This window comes from Rana temporaria, chromosome 3 (genome assembly GCF_905171775.1).
Source record: "Rana temporaria chromosome 3, aRanTem1.1, whole genome shotgun sequence".
NCBI classification, from domain to species: domain Eukaryota; kingdom Metazoa; phylum Chordata; class Amphibia; order Anura; family Ranidae; genus Rana; species Rana temporaria.
The window spans coordinates 261,419,370-261,439,788 of NC_053491.1; the positions used below are offsets into that span (position 1 = coordinate 261,419,370).

At 39.0% G+C, this 20,419-nt stretch overlaps 1 protein-coding gene across 1 annotated transcript; it reads left to right on the forward strand.

Annotated features, from left to right (window-relative positions):
- The first annotated feature begins 3,641 nt into the window (after positions 1–3,641).
- SPRY4 (sprouty RTK signaling antagonist 4) lies at positions 3,642–16,461 on the forward strand. Its single transcript, XM_040344609.1, has 2 exons — positions 3,642–3,809; positions 13,188–16,461. The coding sequence occupies exon 2, from the start codon at positions 13,226–13,228 to the stop codon at positions 14,117–14,119; it is 894 nt and encodes a 297-aa protein (XP_040200543.1). The 5' UTR covers positions 3,642–3,809; positions 13,188–13,225; the 3' UTR covers positions 14,120–16,461.
- The last annotated feature ends 3,958 nt before the right edge of the window (positions 16,462–20,419 follow it).

Sequence of the window (20,419 nt, forward strand, 5' to 3'; positions counted from 1 at the left end):
AAAAGCCTTCAGAACCGCATTGCACGTGGTTGGGATGCAGCTCCATTGAGTTTAGTGGGCCGTGTTCGGTAAATACAAGCTGCAGATTAAAAAGACAAAATTTAAAATGACATCGCTTATATGATATTTTAGTGTTGGGTTTACATATACTTTAAAGAATAATTAATAACACTATGAAAATAACCAAATAAAGGGTTAACTCTGTGTGAACTGTGTAATCGCTAAGTCGCATGAGATTAACCCCCTACAATGAAGACCATGTACTGCCAGTGAGGCAGTTGTCAAGAGGAGGTTAAGCTGTTGCTATGTGATTCAAAATTTCATGCGTAGTTAAATCCTTGTAGGAAATGGCATAGAGAACAGTATGGAAACTAGCAAGTGAATGGGAAGACAAAGGGTAGTGACAGCCATTCAGACACAGGAGCAGACATCCTCCAGCCCTGTCCACATATAAATACAGACATATTGTATGTAGATTGTTTTCTGACTGTACACAACCATTAGAGGTTAAGACCCAATTTCAATCCATGAAATTCGGCCAGTTAGATATACGAGGAGGATTCTGTAGTAGTGTCCTGAGAATCCCTATGGGAGGTAATGTGGAGGGCTGGATTTATTTATCACATCAAACTCATATTCTCACTACCAAATACATATCACACACAAATCTCATTATTTTGGATCCAAATGAAAAGAATAGAAATGAACTTGGCATGTTACCCGTCACCACCCGATATAACGTTTATTTAAATGCAATCACTAAAATCTCATATAAGTGTTACCATGTTAATATCATTTTAAGATTCAATAAAACAATACCTTGTGATTCAGGTCCTTGGTAAGGTTCTTCATGTTGTGGGGTGACAACGCTCTGTCCATCTGCTAACCGTGCTCTTACGTTGTCACCCTGACCCACAGGGAGAGATTTACTAAAACTGGAGAGTGCAAAATCTGGTGCAGCTTTGCATAAAAACCAACCAGTTTTTTTTTTTTTTTTTTGTCAAAGCTTAATTGTACAAGTTCAATTTAGAAGCTTATTGGCTACCATGTACAGCTGCACCAGATTCTGAGAGAATACGTTTTAGTAAATCTCCCCCACAGTCTTACAATGGAGAATACATCTGCAGCTTACATTAAAATAATAGCTGGTGGCCTTGTCACAAAGGTATGTGTATAAGTACCTCCTGTTGTGAAGTGACAATGCTTTGTCTATCTCTCAATTGTCCCGTCTTGTTGCAGATTCTCCTTTCATACCTAGCGATCCTGCCACTAAGATCCTTATTTGGACACTTCCTGTTTATGTGTGACAATGTTCTGTTCACCTACGACCTTTCTGTTGTCACCCAAGCTTCTGGGTGAACATTGATTTATGCTAATGTCATTTCTATAGTCATTGATTTTTAGATTCTTAGAAATGCACCTTTATTAAAATAACACCTATTGTTCCTGCCATGATGGTCCTTGTTCAGGTACTTGTGGTTACGGGGTAACAACACTCTGCCCATCTCCCAACTGCACTCCCATCCCATGTTGTCAACCTGTCACATGGTCTTTCGGTAAAGACTACGGCCCGGATTCACGTAGAACCGTGTATCTTTGTGCGGGTGTAACGTATTCTATTTACGTTACGCCTCCGCAACTTTGACAGGCAAGTGACGTATTCCCATACCAAAGGTGCGGCGGTGTAGCGTAAATAGGCCGGCGTAAACCCGCCTAATTCAAATGTGGTAGATGTGGGCGTGTGTTATGTAAATTTAATGTGACCCCATGTAAATGACACTTTTTACAAACGGCGCATGCGCTGTCCGTGAAAGTATCCCAGTGCGCATGCTCCAAATTAACCCGCAAGAAGCCAATGCTTTCGACGTGAACGTAAATTAAGCCCAGCCCTATTCGCGAACGACTTACGCAAACGACGTAAAACGTGAAAAATTTGACGCTGGCCCGACGTCCATACTTAACATTGGTACTCCTCATATAGCAGGGGTAACTTTATGCCGGGAAAAGCCTAACGTAAACGGCGTATCTGTACTGCGTCGGCCGGGCGTACGTTCGTGAATTGGCGTATCTAGCTGATTTACATATTTCTAGGCGTAAATCAGCGTACACGCCCCTAGCGACCAGCATAAATATGCAGTTAAGATACGACGGCGTAAGAGACTTACGCCGGTCGGATCTAATACAAATCTATACGTAACTGATTCTAAGAATCAGGCGCATAGATACGACGGCTCGGACTCAGAGTTACGACGCCGTATCTGGAGATACGCCGGCGTAACTCGTACGAGAATCCGGGCCAATATATGCAGCTTTTGTTAACCACTCATCAAGGAGCTGTGTGCCTAACAAGTGCAGCAGGGACCGGCCGAGATTTGAACCATGTATGGGCAGGCTGATTGTATCTAAGTTAATCGATTGATCAACTTGAGTACAACCAGCCTGCTGGATTTTACATGCGATTATTTTAAGCGGCTGTTATAACCCTAACAATAATCACCCGGGAGAATACAGTGGTGTGGCACAGAAGGGATTCCCCTGTAAACACTGTCTGTGTTGATGGGGGAATCGAGCAAATTTCTTTCCTGCAGGAAATACGTTTGTTCTGTCTATGGCCGGCCTTACTCACAGATCTGGGCTGTTTCTTCTCCCCGCTTTTCAGGGAGAAGAAACAGCCAGATCGCTGTTCACTGTACACAGAGTCCTGTGTAGTTTATAAACACAGAGCTCTGTGTGTGATTGGACACATCAGCAAAAACATCACATCAGTTGAAATGATTGGCTGAAATCTGCTGCCAAATTCGTGCTGTGTCCAATCGCAACACGGCTCGGCAGGGGTCGCACGTAGGTGCTCCCCAAACCTGGCGACGTACATGTATGTGGCAGCGCCAGTACCTGCCGCATATTTCCTGTGAGCGGTTGGCAGGACTCATAACATAACACCTGTTGTTTTTGCTATGGCGATCCTTGTTCGGACACCTCTTATTATGGGGTGACAACGTTCTGGCCACCCTCCCAGCTGCGCTTCTCCGTTGTCATCTAGTTTTTTGAGTTTGGCTGCGTTACACAGCCAGGGTCCACCGATATCACCATAATGGAGACACGCCATCAAGAAGTGGCTGTAAAGGGGCTACAGGAGATAAGCAGGGCTGAGATGCAACAAAGGATAAAAAAAAAAAAAAAACGTGAGAGCAAAGATTTTATTTTGGATTGTGGCATAGAAATATATTTTCCGAGGAATGTGTGCTGAATGTATATTAATAGAAGGCCGGATGGGCTCATCTGCTTTCCATATAGTTGAATGTGACTGTAGAAGCTTCCCTTCCCCCTCCCTCTCTCCCTCCCTCCCTCTCTCCAGGGCTCGCAGTACACGCGCGGTTTATTCAGCTGTCTTCCATTCATAAAAGAACAGCTCGCTTTGCAATGAGCGCAGCAGGTTAGGTTCCGGTCCCCATTCATAAAAAAAAAAAAAAAAAAGCCTCGGCTTCTGCGCACGCGCCGGGCACCCCCGCTCCCACCCCCATTCATAAGATCGGCGAAGAAGGGAGGGGTGGAGCGCGCAGGCGCGCCGGGTTCTTCCCTCCCATTCATAAGAACGGTGAGGGCCGAGCGCGCAAGCGCAGTGGGCCGCAGCCCTCCCATTCATAAAAAGCCATTTTCCCAGGGAGTTGCAACATCGAAAGCGAGCTGACAGCAGAGGAGCTATGCAGCCTGGATCGTCAGCGCTTGTACTGAGGGCTTTCCTGTGCACGGCTGGGGACGTCCTGTGATTTGTGGATTATTGGGAAATGAGCCTGGCTCCAGTCTTACAAGTAAGCCCCTGAATTGGCACGATTTATGTGTACCATGCACAGGGCACCATCCCTTCTCCTTTCTATTATTATTATGGGACTTTGGTGATCTGTGGGCACATGCACATCGCCTGTCTTTAGCCTGCGATCTGTCAATGGGGGTGGGTGGGGGTGCAGTGCTGCAGGAGATCCCAGCTGCCTGGATTGGAGGTGCAGTGCATGCAATCTGCCGGGAGAAGAGGGGGGGCTCCAAGCCCCCTTGCCTCCCTCATCGCTCCGATCATAGGACTCCCTCCGTGTCACTCTCTAGTAGATAGATCGGCCTGCGATCGCCTCCTTCTGCTTTCATTTCCGATCGCTGGGGCATTGCGATGTCAGAAAATCCTCTGCTATCCATTAACATTGGGATTTGCCCCACAAGGCTGCCTGCTGCGGTTTTGCTGGGATTTGTAGTGGCGATGACGCACTATGCCTTTAGAACAGACCGTCATGTATGTGGAGGTTGGGGTGCACGGTGCAGAGCCTACAATGCCAGGCGTGACGTCATAGGTCAGGACCGAGCTGGGCATTTTTGGTTAGGGGGGGATCGGGGCTGATCTGGAGGCAGCAATGGCACAATCCCGGAGATCCGGCCCAGCAATGTTCTGCAACTACGCAGGCACATTGCAAACCATTCCAGCAACACTGCACCACCCCAATGGAGGATGACAATGACAGAGCATCAGTGGACGAATAAACCTTCTCATCATGGTTTATGACCCTATTATTTAGACCTGACCTACATCAGATCCAAGGGATCACCATAAATCATTTCCTAATTTGATTATTTTCACCTGTCATACATGAAATCTAATGGTAGTGCATCCTTTCCTAGCTAGATTATGTAGCCCTGTCATACCTGAGATCCAATGGGAACACTATAGATCTCTTTCTAGCTAGATCATGTAGACCTGTCATACCTGAGATCCAATGGGAACACTATAGATCTCTTTCTAGCTAGATCATGTAGACCTGTCATACCTGAGATCCAATGGGGACACTATAGATCTCTTTCTAGCTAGATCATGTAGATCTGTCATACCTGAGATCCAATGGTAACACTATAGATCCTTTCCTAGCTAGATTAGGTAGACCTCTCATACCTGAGATCCAATGGGAACACTATAGATCCCTTCCTAGCTAGATTATATGACCTGTCATATCTGAGATCCATGTGAACACTATACATGCCTTTCTAGACATATTATGTTAACCTGTCTATATATATATATATATATATATATATATATATATATATATATATATATATATATATATATATATATATATATATATATAATCTACAGAAGGTAGGTCCATTCATAGCTGGATTATTTTGACCTGTTTCACATTAAATATATTGGAAGTAGATTGCTTTCAGCTAGAATATTTAGACATGTCTTATATGAAATCACTACAGATCCATAGATCCCTTCCTAGCTGAATTATTTAGACCGGTCATACATGAAATCAAGAGATGGTAGATCCCTTGCTAGGTAGATTTATACCTGTCATACATGAAATCAAGAGATGGTAGATCCCTTGCTAGGTAGATTTATACCTGTCATACATGAAATCTAGGGACGATAGAACCCTTGCTAGGTACATTTATACCTGTCATGCATGAAATCCATGGGATCATTATAGATCCCTTAGCTAGATTATGTGGTCCTATCATATATTAAATCCATGGCATGTAAATCCATTCCTAGCTGAATTATTTAGACCGGTCATACATGAAATCTAGAGATGGTAGATCCCTTGCTAGGTAGATTTATACCTGTCATGCATGAAACCCATGAGAGGTAGAGCCCTTTGCAGCTAGATTATGTAGACCTGTCATACATGAAATCAATGGGATCACTATTGATCCCTTTCTGGCTAGATTATGTGGAACTGTCATATATATAAAATCCATTGGAGGTAGATGCTTTCCTAGATTAAATATTAAGAACTGTCATACATAAAATCCAGAAACCGTAGATCCCTTGATTTATAGCTGTCCTACACGAAAGCCATGGGTGGTAGAGCCCTTTATAACTAGAATACATAGACCTGTCATACGAGAAATCCATGGATTCACTATAGATCCCTTCCTAGTCACCTTATTTAGACCCGTCACATGTGAAACCCAGAGAAAATAGAATTTTCTTGGTAGCTAGAATATTTGGACATTTTATACATGAAATCCATGGGATCTCTGTAGATCCCTTCTTGGACCAACCTCTGGTGCAGAATTGGAGGCATGGAGGCCAAAACTGATTAATCTGACATTTTGTAATGTATAATGGACCACTCACATACTTGTTCTTAAGAAGGCCCTGTTAGATTTGTATTCTCTTTAGAGAATCCGTCTGGCCTGCTATGTATGTTTTTCTTTCTTATGAAATCCCTAGCAGATGTTCTGCAACACATTTTATCTTGAGTAAATGTTTAAACGTTTACAAATAGACTGCTGCACTGTACAAGATTGAGTTGTTACTTTGTTGTTATGTTGTGTTTTTTACTTTCTTTATGTGTACTTAGTGCAGCATAAACACAAAGGTGATATCTGTGCAATTGAGAACATGCTTTAATCTCTTTTATTGTTTTTGGTGAGCTTACAATCTATTTGTTTCTACTTTATGCAGTAGACTGTCATATCAAGTAGGGTACAAGGTATAATATCATTAATGCATTTTTTTTTAGATTATTCACATATTTATTGACATGTAATGATAAAATATGAGCTGGGTTTTAACAAGTTAGTGTAGCTAAGTGATGAGGGTGTTATTCTGGGTGCTAGAATTCTTCCATATGCTGTGTCAATTGATATCAATAGGATAGCTAGATGGATGGATGTTCTATCTGTTACGCGACATTTTTTGGGTGTGGACACTATTGTGCCATTTCCAGCGTCATTATTAAAAAAACAGAGGGGGATATTTGCTAAGTGGTATAAATGTTCGTTTCTAGAACCTGCACCAGGAAAAGCTGATAGTAAAACTGGACGTTACCCCTTAATCTAAGTGGTTGGCATAAAACCTTAACCTTTTTGGTTAGTTGACCTCTTTGTATAAAAGAGTAATAATTCATTTTGATTTGCTGTCGCCACCTTCTTTCTTTTTTTGACTTTTGTATTTGCAGTAGTGTAGTAGCAAATCCATTCAGCATATAGCTAATTATAGAGCCATTCACGACATAATTTACTGCAGGCTCTTCTGCTATTTTCCGTAGCAGAGATTCATTCATGGGCTTTTACTGTGTTTTTCATAGTAAGCATTTTTTTCCCCCGACTGTATTAAACGCAGCAGTTCGGCTTGGTAAAAATCCCTAGTAAGTGAACAGCTTGAACATTTTAGCTTTTTTTTTTTTTTCTTTTGCAAGATTTAGCAAGGGCTTTAATAGGTAGGAAGGATCCTTGTAGTTTTAAAAAAAAATGAATAAAAAAAATCTATTAATATACTTTTAGCAAGGGCTGTGTTTGGCCAATTGCAGTTTGAATATATATTTGCTATGTTTAATGGGGGATATTTTTTATTTCTGTATGGTCATAATATGTATATCATAAATAATAATTGGCCCATTTATCAGCAAGGGAACACTGACTGTCAAGATTTTCACACACATTGTGAAGAATTACAGTTGACTCCTTTTTAAATATTGCACCAAAAGTTCATGGCTTAGGCGGGTCATTTGATAAAGGACAGACGATGATGGGAGTAAGGGGAGATGAAAACATGGAATTCCATCACTGCCTTGAGTGTTTGTTTAAAATGTAATCTTTTTACTAAGAAAACAAATCTGGTCTCTCTTCGGTTTTATAGAACAGTTGATGACTACCAAGTCTGATAGATTTCTTGCAGTGGTTAAAGTAAGCAGAGCTGTACAAATCATAGGAGCGTTGCCACCAGTCTGCATAAAATGGTAGCTGATGGCCAACTTTGTTGGTGGCCTTCTAAATGTTCTTGATGTTTCTAGCATTGACTAATTGGTAGCTGTATAATCTACGACCTTCTGTAGCCTTGTAGTGAAAACTCTAACCAATTCCTGAGTCCAATAATCAAAGCCTTATGAATTAGTTGCAGTATCTATCAGAACTTCAGGAGAAGATTGTGTAAAATTTAGGGCCAGAAGGAATTTGTAGAATGGCCCCCCCCAATAGTTAATCTTCAACAGTCATTTTATAAGATTAATGGCAGTCTTGCACTTGAGATTTTTTTTCTGCCCTTACCTAAGTGACCAAAAAGTCTTAAATGCGTGCAAATGAATTGTGTCCAAATAGCAAACAAACAGTATGCGTTTTTTTTTTTTCCTCTCCTGGTTGCCAGTTCCTGTTTAATCCGGAGATTACATTTAATTGCTTTTGCATATTGCTTAGAAGTAACAGGAAAGTCAGGCTTCTGTATCAGGCTTGTGAAGACTGATGGTTCACAGATAGGTGCTGTGTGGTGAGTGGTACTTGAATGGGGTGATATTTTATCCTTATCAATGTCTGGCAGATTATCAGGCATCTGCTAAAAGGATGTGTAGGTGTCAGAGCTGCCGCAGTCTTGCCTGATTGACCAGTAGAGAATAGGAAGTGCTCAATTAAAGTGAGTGGTTCCTTGCTAGCCTGGACAATCCTGGCTAAACTAGATTAAAACCAAGATTGTTAAAGGACCATGAATATCAGCAGCCCTTCTAACCCTTCTAACCCCAACATTGTCTACTTCATTTCACAGTTGCAGTGGCTGCTATTTGACCTTTTTTTTTTTTTATGTACTTATATTGCTTTACAACTTGTACAAAGGAGATTATAGAAGCGTATTTACTAAGGCAGATAGTAATTTTCAGGATGCAGTTACTTCTAGCTACCAGCCTATAACTTTTATTATTCTCACTTCTCTAAGCTGATGATAGATGCAGTTTGATTGCTTTAAGTTACTGCACTTTTGTACACCATTATTGCATGGCTTTTTTCAGTAAGCCTAGTAGCTTAGAGTGCGTTACTCAACTCAAGTGCCTATCATGACAGCTGTCCAGTATCATGGAATCATAGCTGTGCATTTAGAATATTATGTATTTTTGCTGTCTCAGTGGCTTTTTAATAATTGCTAATATTTATTTAAAGCATCAAAATGTACTGCTTTATATGTAAGAGAAATGATGTCCTAACAAAATGTCATACCATTTTAAACCCTTCAGTTAGGTCAATGAGAGTTTGCAATAATACAGAATAAAATATTGTGCATAACTTTAACATGTGTTAATTATACAGTGTGAAATTAATTTATTTTACAAACCTTATAAAACTCTATGATCAGAAACAATTAATTTGAGAGAGTCATAGATGTTTACTGAGCAGGCTCCTTGGAAAAACTCTAATTTTTTAATGAAACTAGACAATGACCACCTTTTCATACACAAAGGGGCAGATTTACAAAAGAATTGGGAATTATTTACACTATAAAATGTCTTGCTTTTCCTTTTAGTTACCTAATCATATGCAGATTAAATGAGTGAAAAGGATTTTGCTTTTCACTTGATTGGATAATTTAAGTGAATACTCACACAATTTATTGTGTGAAGATTTTCAACCTCATTAGTAATTTAGGCTCAATATCTCGGATATCCTTTTGTGGATCTGACCTGATGTCCTATTATCCATACATCAGTACGGACTACAAGCATTTGTCTTTCAGATTATAGTGGACATTGTCTGTATTTGGAATGTAGGGGAATTGGTATAGTTTAAAATAGTAAGTTATAGTTAAGTAGCCAAGAAGTTCTAGACCTCACATTTGGGATGAATGTTGAGGACAGAATTGACTACTTCAAGTTCTGTTTCAATATGTCTCCTTTCTCCTCTCTAGGGGTAACATGTGGAAATTTGATTTGTGGGGGGGGGGGGAGCAATTTGGCTGCCCTACGCACCCAGCTTGAACAGCTGTGATTGCAGATGTGGCTGCAGTAGAAGCATCAGATCGTAAAACTACTGAAAGTAGAATTTCTAGTCACCTGTTTTCTCATAAGCCCAGCGTGTTGCATATGTAATCTATCAGAGCATTGTTGCCCCATAAACATTATGAGAGGCGGCTTCCTGTTTATGTAGCTCAGGAAAAACCTACTGCAGTGTTGGCAAGCAAAGACAAGGGTGTTATATAGTGCTCTGGCCTGAATTTTAAAAGAAGGATATGAAGACTGCTATTGCTGCCCTTTCTGAATCTCTAGGTACCTGGCTATCTTGCTGATCCAATGGCTTCCATACTTTCTGAGGCATAGGCCAGGAACAAGTATGCAGATCAGGAGTTTTGACTTCGCTCTTTTCTAATCTGAATGCTTGTCTCAGTGAGTCTGAAAGTATTAAAGCAATATATTTTAAAGTAGGCCAGCAATAGTAGCTCTTGTTTCTCTTGTTAAGTGTTATAAAACAACACCAAGTGCGCCCATAGGGTTGGTTTACTAAAGACAGGGGCTGTTCACCATGCAATTGGTTTTCCCTTCACCTACTGAATTAGGTGAAGTTATGTTAATTTCTATCATCCAATCATGTACAAGCAAAAGTCCTGTTTTTTTTTTTATTTGCAAAGTGAACTCTCACCACATTCACTAATGGGAAATTTATCTTGCAAAGTGAACGGCCATATTTGCCTTTAATAAATCAACCACGTGGACTTTGTGGCAAAACAAGGATTAACAAGGATTAATAATTGTGCTTGCTTTAGTACAGACCCCCTTTTTCCAAAAACTAGGCTTAATTACTTACCTGTTATGTATACACACAAACCCTAAGGTAATAAATAGGTTCCCCGTCATACTAATAACTCTATGGCAATGTTATAATTTGTAATTAGAAGTGTCAGGGAAGGAAAGTAAGTAAAGAACTAATAATGTTTAAATAAATAAAAAAAAAGAAAATCATCTTTTTACCCCACCCCACCCCACAAATGGCTGTCCTAGGCTAGGCACAAACCTAAGTTGCCAATATCATTGGTAGAGATGAGCTGTCAAACTTTAAGAAAAAGTTGCATAAGTGTGAGTATTTAATAGTAATTTCTTGTAACAACAACCCCAATAAACAACATTTTACAGATTCATATTTTAAATAGAGGAAACCTTCTTCATTAAATAAGCTTGTAGCTAGCTGATGCATCTCCTACTGTTTTACTATAGTAATGGTTAAAATCTCTTAAGTCTCTAAAAATGTGAACCCTATTTAGACATGCTTAAAGGGGTTGTAAATGTTAGTTTTTTATTTTCTAAATAGGTTCCTTTGAGCTAGTGCATTGTTGCTTCACTTACCTTTTCATTCGATAGTTTTTTTTTGTCTGAATTTCTCACTTCCTGTTCCTCCTCAGTAAGCTGTTCTGGTTGACTAACCCCTAGCCAGAATGGCTCGGATGATGGTGGCAAGTTTACTGAGGAGAAACAGGAAGTGAGAAATTCAGACAAAGAAAAAAAAATTTAGAAGGGAAATCGAAGGAAAAGGTAAGTGAACCAACAATGCACTAGCTTAAAGGAACCTATTTAGAAAATAAAAAACGAACCTTTGCAACCCCTTTATCGGCATAGACCACAATGTACTAGATGTAGTAAAATTCATTGAGGCTGATTTACTAAAGGAGCTGAGAATCCTCACTCAAATTGAATATTCACATAATCAGACATACTTAATAGCATAGTGTAAGCAGCAGGGGTGTGTTGCACCATCAAAAAAATGTTTTTAGCAGCTTACATGAACTAACAAACATCGTTCTTTAATTCTTGAATGAGTTTTACCAGCAAATTGCTATATAATTATATAGCTGCAGAAAAACGTTAGCACTAAAGTTTTCCAACCATTCCCAGGAAGCTATCAACATCCCCTTCCACAGTGTGTGTAGAAAAAAAGACAGTTTAAATTTCTCCATAACTGATTACGTGTTTATATAATGTTATTTAATAACACAAAAAGTTTGGTTAGTTTACACCAGTGTGAATGTGAGCCTGCATGTGCACTTCCCCTTTAAGTGATTTTCAAATAGTGCTTACAAACAAAAGGTCGCTCGACTAGGAAGCCCTACGTCTCATAGAAAACAATGTGCACTTTCTAAATTGGAGCCGGGCCGTATCCGCTCTTTGAATTAAGCTTAGTTGCTTCCTGTGCTCTTTTGACTTGCATAGCTGTTGGGTAACTGGATAGATTCCAGTTCTGAACTGCTCTCTTTCGATGAAATCAGAAACTAAAGCAACACAGCGAGTCAGCCGTTCTAGTAAAATGGGATCATTTAGGATGGTGTGAGTCAGGACTGTGAAGATACAACTCTGTTACTCTTCGTAGACTAAAAAAAAAATGTAAGTGGACTTTGTCTGTGGAAATGTACTAGATATAGTAAAATTCATTGAAGCTGATTTACTAAAGGAGCCGAGAATCCTCTCTCAATAAATTAAATATTCACTTCAGTTATAAAATCACATGAAAAAGCAAATTCCTGTCTATTTATAATAACCTATAATGTGCAAAAGAAATAGATAAACATATATTTGCTTTTAACATGATTGGATTACTAAAGTGAATATTTTAGATTATTTATTAAGTGAAGATTATCAACTCCTTTAGTAAATCAGGCACATTTTGTAATTGAGGATGATTATTCCTAAACTTTGTAGTTTAAACGCTTTTATCAGAAATTATTATTTTTTTGGTTCTGCATTTATGTTTAACAGATAAGAAATGCATTCTTGTGTTTATTTACTAAAGTAATGCAGATTGTGGGGACATGCATGCTGGTCTTATCTAAGGATCTCAGTGTATTCACTAGTTCATCATTTTTTTTTGTTTGTTTGGCAGGTTTTGTTTTTGTTTTTTGCTTATTTTCCTCAAGAACATGGCTGTTAAAAAAAGGGCAATTTGGTTTCCATTTAGATTGTAAGCACAGCATGCATCAAAAGGTCTCTAGGTGCAATTTACTGACATGTTTTTGGACATTAGCAAACAATTAGACTTGTTTATCTTGATTGCAACTGGCAAGTCAAAAATTACAGGTGATTGTTAGTTCACTTTTCACATTGTGAGTAAATGCAGTATCATTATCACTACAACAGGGGTTGATTTACTAAAATGGAGAGTGTCAAATCTGGTGCAGCTCTGCATAGAAACCAATCAGCTTCCAGGTTTTCTCAAGTTAGAAACTGATTGGCTACCATGCACAGCTTCACCAGATTTTTCACTCTCCAGTTTTAGTAAATCAACCTCACTGAGACTGTCCTAGGCAACAAGACAATATCACCCCCCCATGGTATAAACACAAACTGAAATAATGTTTCATAAACCATAACTCTTATTAAAATGTTTCTTCATAATGCTCATTATTGCTAAGAAAACCTTAACCTAATTGAATTTTTTTTTTTTTTTTACAGATTTTTTAAAAGGTTCTCATCATTTTCAGAAGAGGTCAATGGATTCCAGGATTCCACACAGCATAACTGTGGTACCAAATTCAGTTATGGTGCAGCCACTACTAGATGGCCGTGTTCCATATGGGAGATTACAACATCCGCTTACCATCCTGCCTATCGATCAGATGAAGACTACTCATCTTGAGAATGATTACATTGACAACCCAGCTCTTAGTCAGCTGGCCAATCAAAAGCTCAGCAGGGGCTCACATGAACCTTTCCTTGTCAATCAACATTTGCAGAGATGTGAAGCCGATATTACGCACCCTTGGATATCTTTCAGTGGGCGACCCAGCTCAATTAGCAGTAGCAGTAGCACCTCTTCAGATCAGAGACTCTTGGACCACATGGCCCCACCTCCTGTGGTTGATCAGTCTCCACCTAGGGCAGTAAGGATACAGCCTAAAGTGATTAATTGTAAGCCTCAGGATGCTAAAGGACCCTTGAATCAAGAATTGGACAAGCACTTTTTACTTTGTGAGGCCTGTGGCAGATGTAAATGCAAAGACTGTACAACTCCTCGGACCTTACCTTCTTGCTGGATTTGCAACCAGGGATGTCTGTGTTCTGCACAGAATATGGTCAACTATTCAACTTGCATGTGTCTAGTCAAGGGAGTTTTTTACCACTGCACCAACGAAGACGATGAAGGTTCTTGCGCAGATCATCCGTGTTCTTGCTCACACTCTAACTGCTGTGCTCGCTGGTCTTTCATGAGTGCCTTGTCATTGGTCCTCCCATGCTTGCTCTGCTATCTTCCTGCCACTGGCTGTGTGAAACTTTCTCAGAAATGTTATGACCAAGCGAGCCGACCCGGGTGCCGGTGCAAAAACACAAACAGTGTCATGTGCAAAGCACCGGATGCAGTCAACAGACCAGAAAAGCCATTTTGAGAGTTGCTGTGAGGTTCTGGTTTTGTGAACTGTCTTATAAGAATGCATTGTGCAGAAAGATGAAGCAAAAAAGACTCCAGACTGTATATTCTCTCCAGAGGCTTTAATTTATCATTCCTTGATTAAGGGGGTCCAGCAACACTTAGTATTATCAGAAAAGAGAAATGCATTATGTTTGGCTGCTGCTGTGAACCATTTCAAAATCCTGTGTTGAAGATCTGTATGCTAACTAGATAACCATGGGGATTAGCTTGAAGGGACTAGTTACCTTTATTGTATTTACAGCTACCATTAAGAACCAAGAATGTTATCCCTCAGTTAGCATGGAAGCAAGCCAGCTCTAGTTCTTCCTCACACACTCACGTGTTTGTTTTTTAAGCTGAAGGCTTCAGTCTACACTTTTCATTGATGTGTGGAAAACTCTGCTGAGGCTTTGTTGCGTAACTCTTTTGTCTGTGGTTTAGTGTTTTTGTATTTTTATATAAATGTATTAGTTCTCTTACACGTTTTTTTGGCTAATGAAGGCAACATGGGAGACCAGAGTGCCAAAGGTACAGATTCAATCCACAATGTGGTGACAGGAAGGAATGCACGACCCTCTATTCCTCCGCTGTGTCAAGACTCTTCCGGCCTGCCTATTATTAGCCTTTTCCAACTGCCCTTCTCTCACCCTTCTTACTGATAATGGGAAATGCCCTTTCATCTTCAGCTGTGCACCTTCTCCACAAGAAAGGTTGTCAGCACTGTGGGTAAAAAAACAAACAATCAGAACAATATGTATTGGCAAATCGTATCAATATCCCCCTAATAACAAGTCAAAGCACTGCTAAAGATCACTTGTGCTGATAGTAACAACTCTCACACCCAGATCAGCAAACATATCAGGTTCAGCTATTTCAGCAGCTGTCTCAACATGTTAATTAAAAGGTAATTGTTACAAAGTTTAACCTCGCTCCCTGCTGCTGGAACTCTAAGCGCATTGCAACACAAGGTTAATGCATGCATTGCTCCCTTTCCTCCAGCTTTTCAGGAAATCTACTGTACTGGGCACAATGCAATAACCATTTTCTAACTAGAAAGAACAGAAAATATTTTTGTTCACAAGGAGGTGACATTGAAGGGCAGTTGTACACAGTGAACGCCAATGGCAAACTTATTTTATTCATTGTAATTTTCTAAGGAAATTGAAAGTTGTATGTAACTTTATTTGTATTTTTGTTTGTGCTGCTGCTCTACCTTGGCCCTACTGTAATATAGCATCCTGTATATCTGTGTAAATATGCATAGAGAGATACATAGAAGGTCTATTTTAGTGTTATATAACTACCAGGGAAAGGCTAAGGGGGTCGTAAGAAACTCATTCATTTGTGATTTATATATATATATATATATATCACATAGGGTGAGTTTCACCTTCCCTACACTGCATTCTGGCAAATAATAGGTGCTAGTCTCTGTTTTGTAACATGTAGTTTCAGTGCTAAAGGGGAATTTTTGTTAGCATACAGATGTCTTGCATTTGCATTCAAAAGTGGCATCCAAACCACACTTTAATGAAACTCAACTTTATTTGTATTTTAATTTCAGCCATGTTACATGCTTATTTAAAATGTATGGTACAAGATGTAACCTATAATGTTTAAGCTACATTTAATTACTAACTTTTGGGCAAGTTTCTTTAAGTTTTAGCAAGAATAATATGTATATTTTTATACGAACTGTAAAAAAAAAAAAAAAAAAAAAAAGATCACTTTTAATATGCATGTGTCCCTCACAGATACAAAGGGAAAGGTGTCAGTTGTGTAATTCTTCTTTCGACTTTGCTGCAGTTCTAGCACTTTGACATTTGTTAGTGGTAGTATATTTATTATTTTTTTATTTAATTTTGGAGGTAGAAATAAAATATGTTTTTTTTTTTTAAGAAGGTACAGACACCCTTCATCTTTCTCTTTGCGCATGAAGCTTCCCCTTTAGGGCTGTAAACTGCTCTGGTGTTGAGATATATACTCAGTGATAATGATTTACTGAAATTAAGCAAACCTTTTTTAAGAATAATGATTGGCTGTCTGAAATAAACACAGGTTTACTTGGTTTTAGTAAAACAGTCCAGTGTTGTTGATCTGAACAGATTTCACATAGATTAAGGACTTTTAAATAATACCATTTCATATTTATTTTTTGCCATAACAAACAGTAGTTTAACATCATGATACTCTGGTTAAAATCTAAGGAAGTATTTCTCAAATTCCTTATCATATCACTTGTTATGCTCTGACATGTTAAGCCTGCTCAAACCCAAACAATGGAAGTTCCTCTGTGTAGGTCACGGGCACATGAGAACATTCCAGATGTCACTTTGTAGAATATGTTCTCTTGTGTGGAACAAAATTGACAAAACAGGATGAGTGTTTGGCATAGTTGTTTGTCTAATGGATAATATCTATATTTTTACCAATTGTTACTTAGTAACAGTTATGTTTCCTTTCCCAATTCAAGTCATATCCTAGGGAATAAATTACTAGTAATTTTTATTTTATTTATTTTTCCTATGGTCATCTGGCTATGTGTAGGGAATTTAAAAGAGAGAGAAAATACCCCTGCTTAGGATTGGATATTTGATGAAAGCAGATTCATCAAAAATTGAATCATTTAGTAAATTTATATTGTACTGCCCACTATGTCTCACAGATGAGACTCAATCATTATATTTATGTCCATTGATGTTGCCATAAACTTAAATGATCCTCGAGAGGTATTTGTGCTCTAAAAACGCACATTCAATGCACCCAAACATGCATGTTTATGTCTGTCGGATGAGGAGGTAGGCCCACAGCCAGACTCCTCTGGCACCAACTTATCTTGGGTCGAAGACTTTTGGACATGTTTTTTTTAACCTATCCAAATAATGTAACCACGGATTGGTCATTTATCCATGTGTGCTGAAGACATAGATGTGATATTGCGACCCGGTTCTGCCAACTTGCATCTCATCATGTTCATGGTCAACTGAAGTCTAACACAAAGGCCCGTACAAGAGCCATAGTATTCATGTTGTGGCCATTCAAGGCTGTCAGGCCAAAAAGTAATTTTATTTTGTTATATACTTTTTAACTAAAATTAATAATTACCAACTATTATTTGGACATAAGTTGTAATGTTAGGTCAGTAAGCCAAACATTAAATACAGGAATCAAATATATTAATTGAATGCTAGCAAATCAGTTGTATTTTGGTTATTTATTTGTATTATGCCAAACTAGATACCAGTTCTGCCCCACCCATTTTAATTAAAGTAATGAAGTGTAGAAGCCACATTCAGTAAGCCTTCACATTCTAAGTGTAGCTTCCATTAAGCACAAAATAATATACTGTAATCTGGATAATAAACAGTACCCCCTCTATGTAGCAGTGGGATCCATTTTGCTAATACAATCAGTAATCAGAGTGTAGCCAATAAAATGGCTCCCATTTAAAAGACAAGAACATTTTAAGGCTTTAATGTAGCTTGATTGTACTGCCTTTTGTGGTGAACCTGATTATGTGTAAAAATTTAAACTATAGATTATCCATGAATATATTTTCATTTTATTTTGATGGCTTACATAAAACATTTGCTTTTATAATGAAATCTCCTTGCCCATAACCAATGTGTAATTTGTTCAAAAAACGCTGCAAGTATATGTCTCTAGAAACACATTTTTATTGAAAGATTCACTCCATGGAAGAAATGTATACGCTGAATTGTTTCATTTGTATAGAATATTTATTTTGAAGCTCTATTTTAATAGTATTTATTTTAGAAAGTCTTCTATTGTAAGAGTTCTTCTGTTTGTGAAGAAAAAAACACAAGTTAAAAACTGAATGTACTGATCTAGAAATATATAAATATATATAAAAAATATAAATATATGATTATATATTGTTGAATATATTAAATGTCTCCTGTGTTTATTTTATGAATTATACATCTGTTATATATAAATAGCAGCAGTTATCTGACAAAACAAACACTTTTTTTTTTTTTTTTATAATTTGAAATATCACAAAACATTTCATAAGGTCCAAAAGTTGAGTAGCTGCATTGCACCTATGCACTAGCACTATAAGGTGTAAGGGCATTGTCTAGTTGGTGGACTATAAAATTGGTTAGACAAGCCTAAACAGTATCTTTTGCAGTCAAATTTGAGAAAACCTCTTCATATGTTTGTCTATTCACACACACACAAAAAGTTTTACTTTTTTAGATGTTTCTAAGGAGAAGGTGTTATGGCTGATCCTAATGCTTAGTACACACATTAAGATTTTGGGCTGAACGTAAATAAAAGACAGGAGGTTGCTGTACTAACTATGCAATGATCATCTCCGCTTTGCTGTTGTGTTTTGACAAGGGAACCCCCCCCCCTTGCCAGAACACACTGGTCAGCGCACTCGCAACTATTGGCTGCAAGTGCTAATTGGATGGCGATCGGCTGCTGTTTGTTCAACAGAAGATGGTCACAAGATTGGCATTTGTCGGACAAGCAGCTGTACACATTGGCCGAAAGTCACCTGTTTTTTTTTTTTTTACTGTAACGACTGATTTCGATATTCGGCCCATGGGCTTAAGAATTTCTGTCTCAAATGTCTTTGTCCCCACACCATCCCTTATTAACGTACAATGCAGGAGAGTGACTTTGTTAGGACAGTTGTAGTTCAAATCTAGTTTACAGCTAATAATTATGCTAAAATATTACTGCCCCCCTAAACACTACAAAACAGGGAGAGCTTGTGCTTTTTACTTGTATAAAAATTATTATAAGATAACAAGGATTTTTTTTTTTTAAGTTATGCTATGTAATGAAAACATGTAACAGACTTAAAGCAGGTGTGTTATGCCAATTTGGCTGCAAAAGTGGAAATACACTTTAAGCCACAGTAGCAACTGCTGCCCTTCCAAATCAAGAACCTGGTACTGTCAGCCAAAGATTCAGACAAGATATGTACAATATTTGAATTTCCTAGTGATTGCATCCTGCTACCAGAGACAAATACAGTAAGTCCTTGTAGATCTAGGTTTCAACTTTTATAAGAGTTGTCTGTACATTTGGGCCCAGATTCACAAAAGAGATACGACGGCGTATCTCCTGATACGCCGTCGTATCTCTGTTTTAGGGTCTTCCTAACTATGCGACTGATTCATAGAATCAGTTACGCATAGTTAGCCCTAAGATCCGAAAAAACATAATATCAAGCGCACTCCCTATAGATATCTCTGTTGACAATAAACAAAGGGTAAAAGATGGGAACAATAGAACTCCAAACAAATTTTGTGAGTATCAAAAAGTGAAAAATATAGTGCTCATATGGAATTACTATAGTCCATCAATAAAATGTCCACAGCACTAATAACCAAACGATGCCTTGCTTAGACGGCTGCCAGCTGACAGATGAAGCAATCTGTGAAACAACAAGAAAGGAGACACAAAGCAGCGCCTTCTGAGCGTAGCAAGTGTGTTTAATATTGGAAATGTATTAAAACATATAGATCACACTATGCCTGAAGAAGAGACTTGAAAGCCTCGAACGCGTGCACCTCCCGCGCCCGGATGTGAAGTCGGCAGCAACAGCAGCACACAGTGGAGACCTGTACCGCGCACTTCAGTTCCGAGGGCGCTTTTGGTTCCCATCGCCGCTGCAGTACGGACCAGGACACTGCATGCTAGCATGAGGACATCTCGTCTTCTCCGGGACCCCCGCGGATGAACCCTTTAAAATTGACTATGCTTTTACCTACATCAGACATGTGAGTAGGTGATCTATATGTTTTAATACATTTCCAATATTAAACACACTTGCTACGCTCAGAAGGCGCTGCTTTGTGTCTCCTTTCTAGCCCTAAGATCCGACAGGTGTAATTGAATTACACTGTCGGATCTTAGGATGCAATACCTCAGCCACCGCTGGGGGGAGTTTGCGTCGTAAACCAGCGTCGGGTATGCAAATTAGTAGTTACGGCGATCCACGACGGTTTTTCGCGTTCGCTACGTCGCTGCTAGTCTAGTTTCCCGTCGCAAAGTTAGTCGTTGTTTTAGCTGCCCTAACTTTACACAGCCCACGTATGTGCTGTATAAAGTATGGCCGTCGTTCCCGCGTCGAAATTAAAAAATTGTTTGTTCTTGCGTATGACGTCCGGGAATACAAAAGTATGCTACGCACGTCGCCGTTCTAAAAAATGACCTCACTTCGCGCAAAGCACGGCGGGAATTTCAAAACGGAGCATGCGCAGTAGGTCCGGCGCGGGAGCGCGCCTAATTTAAATGG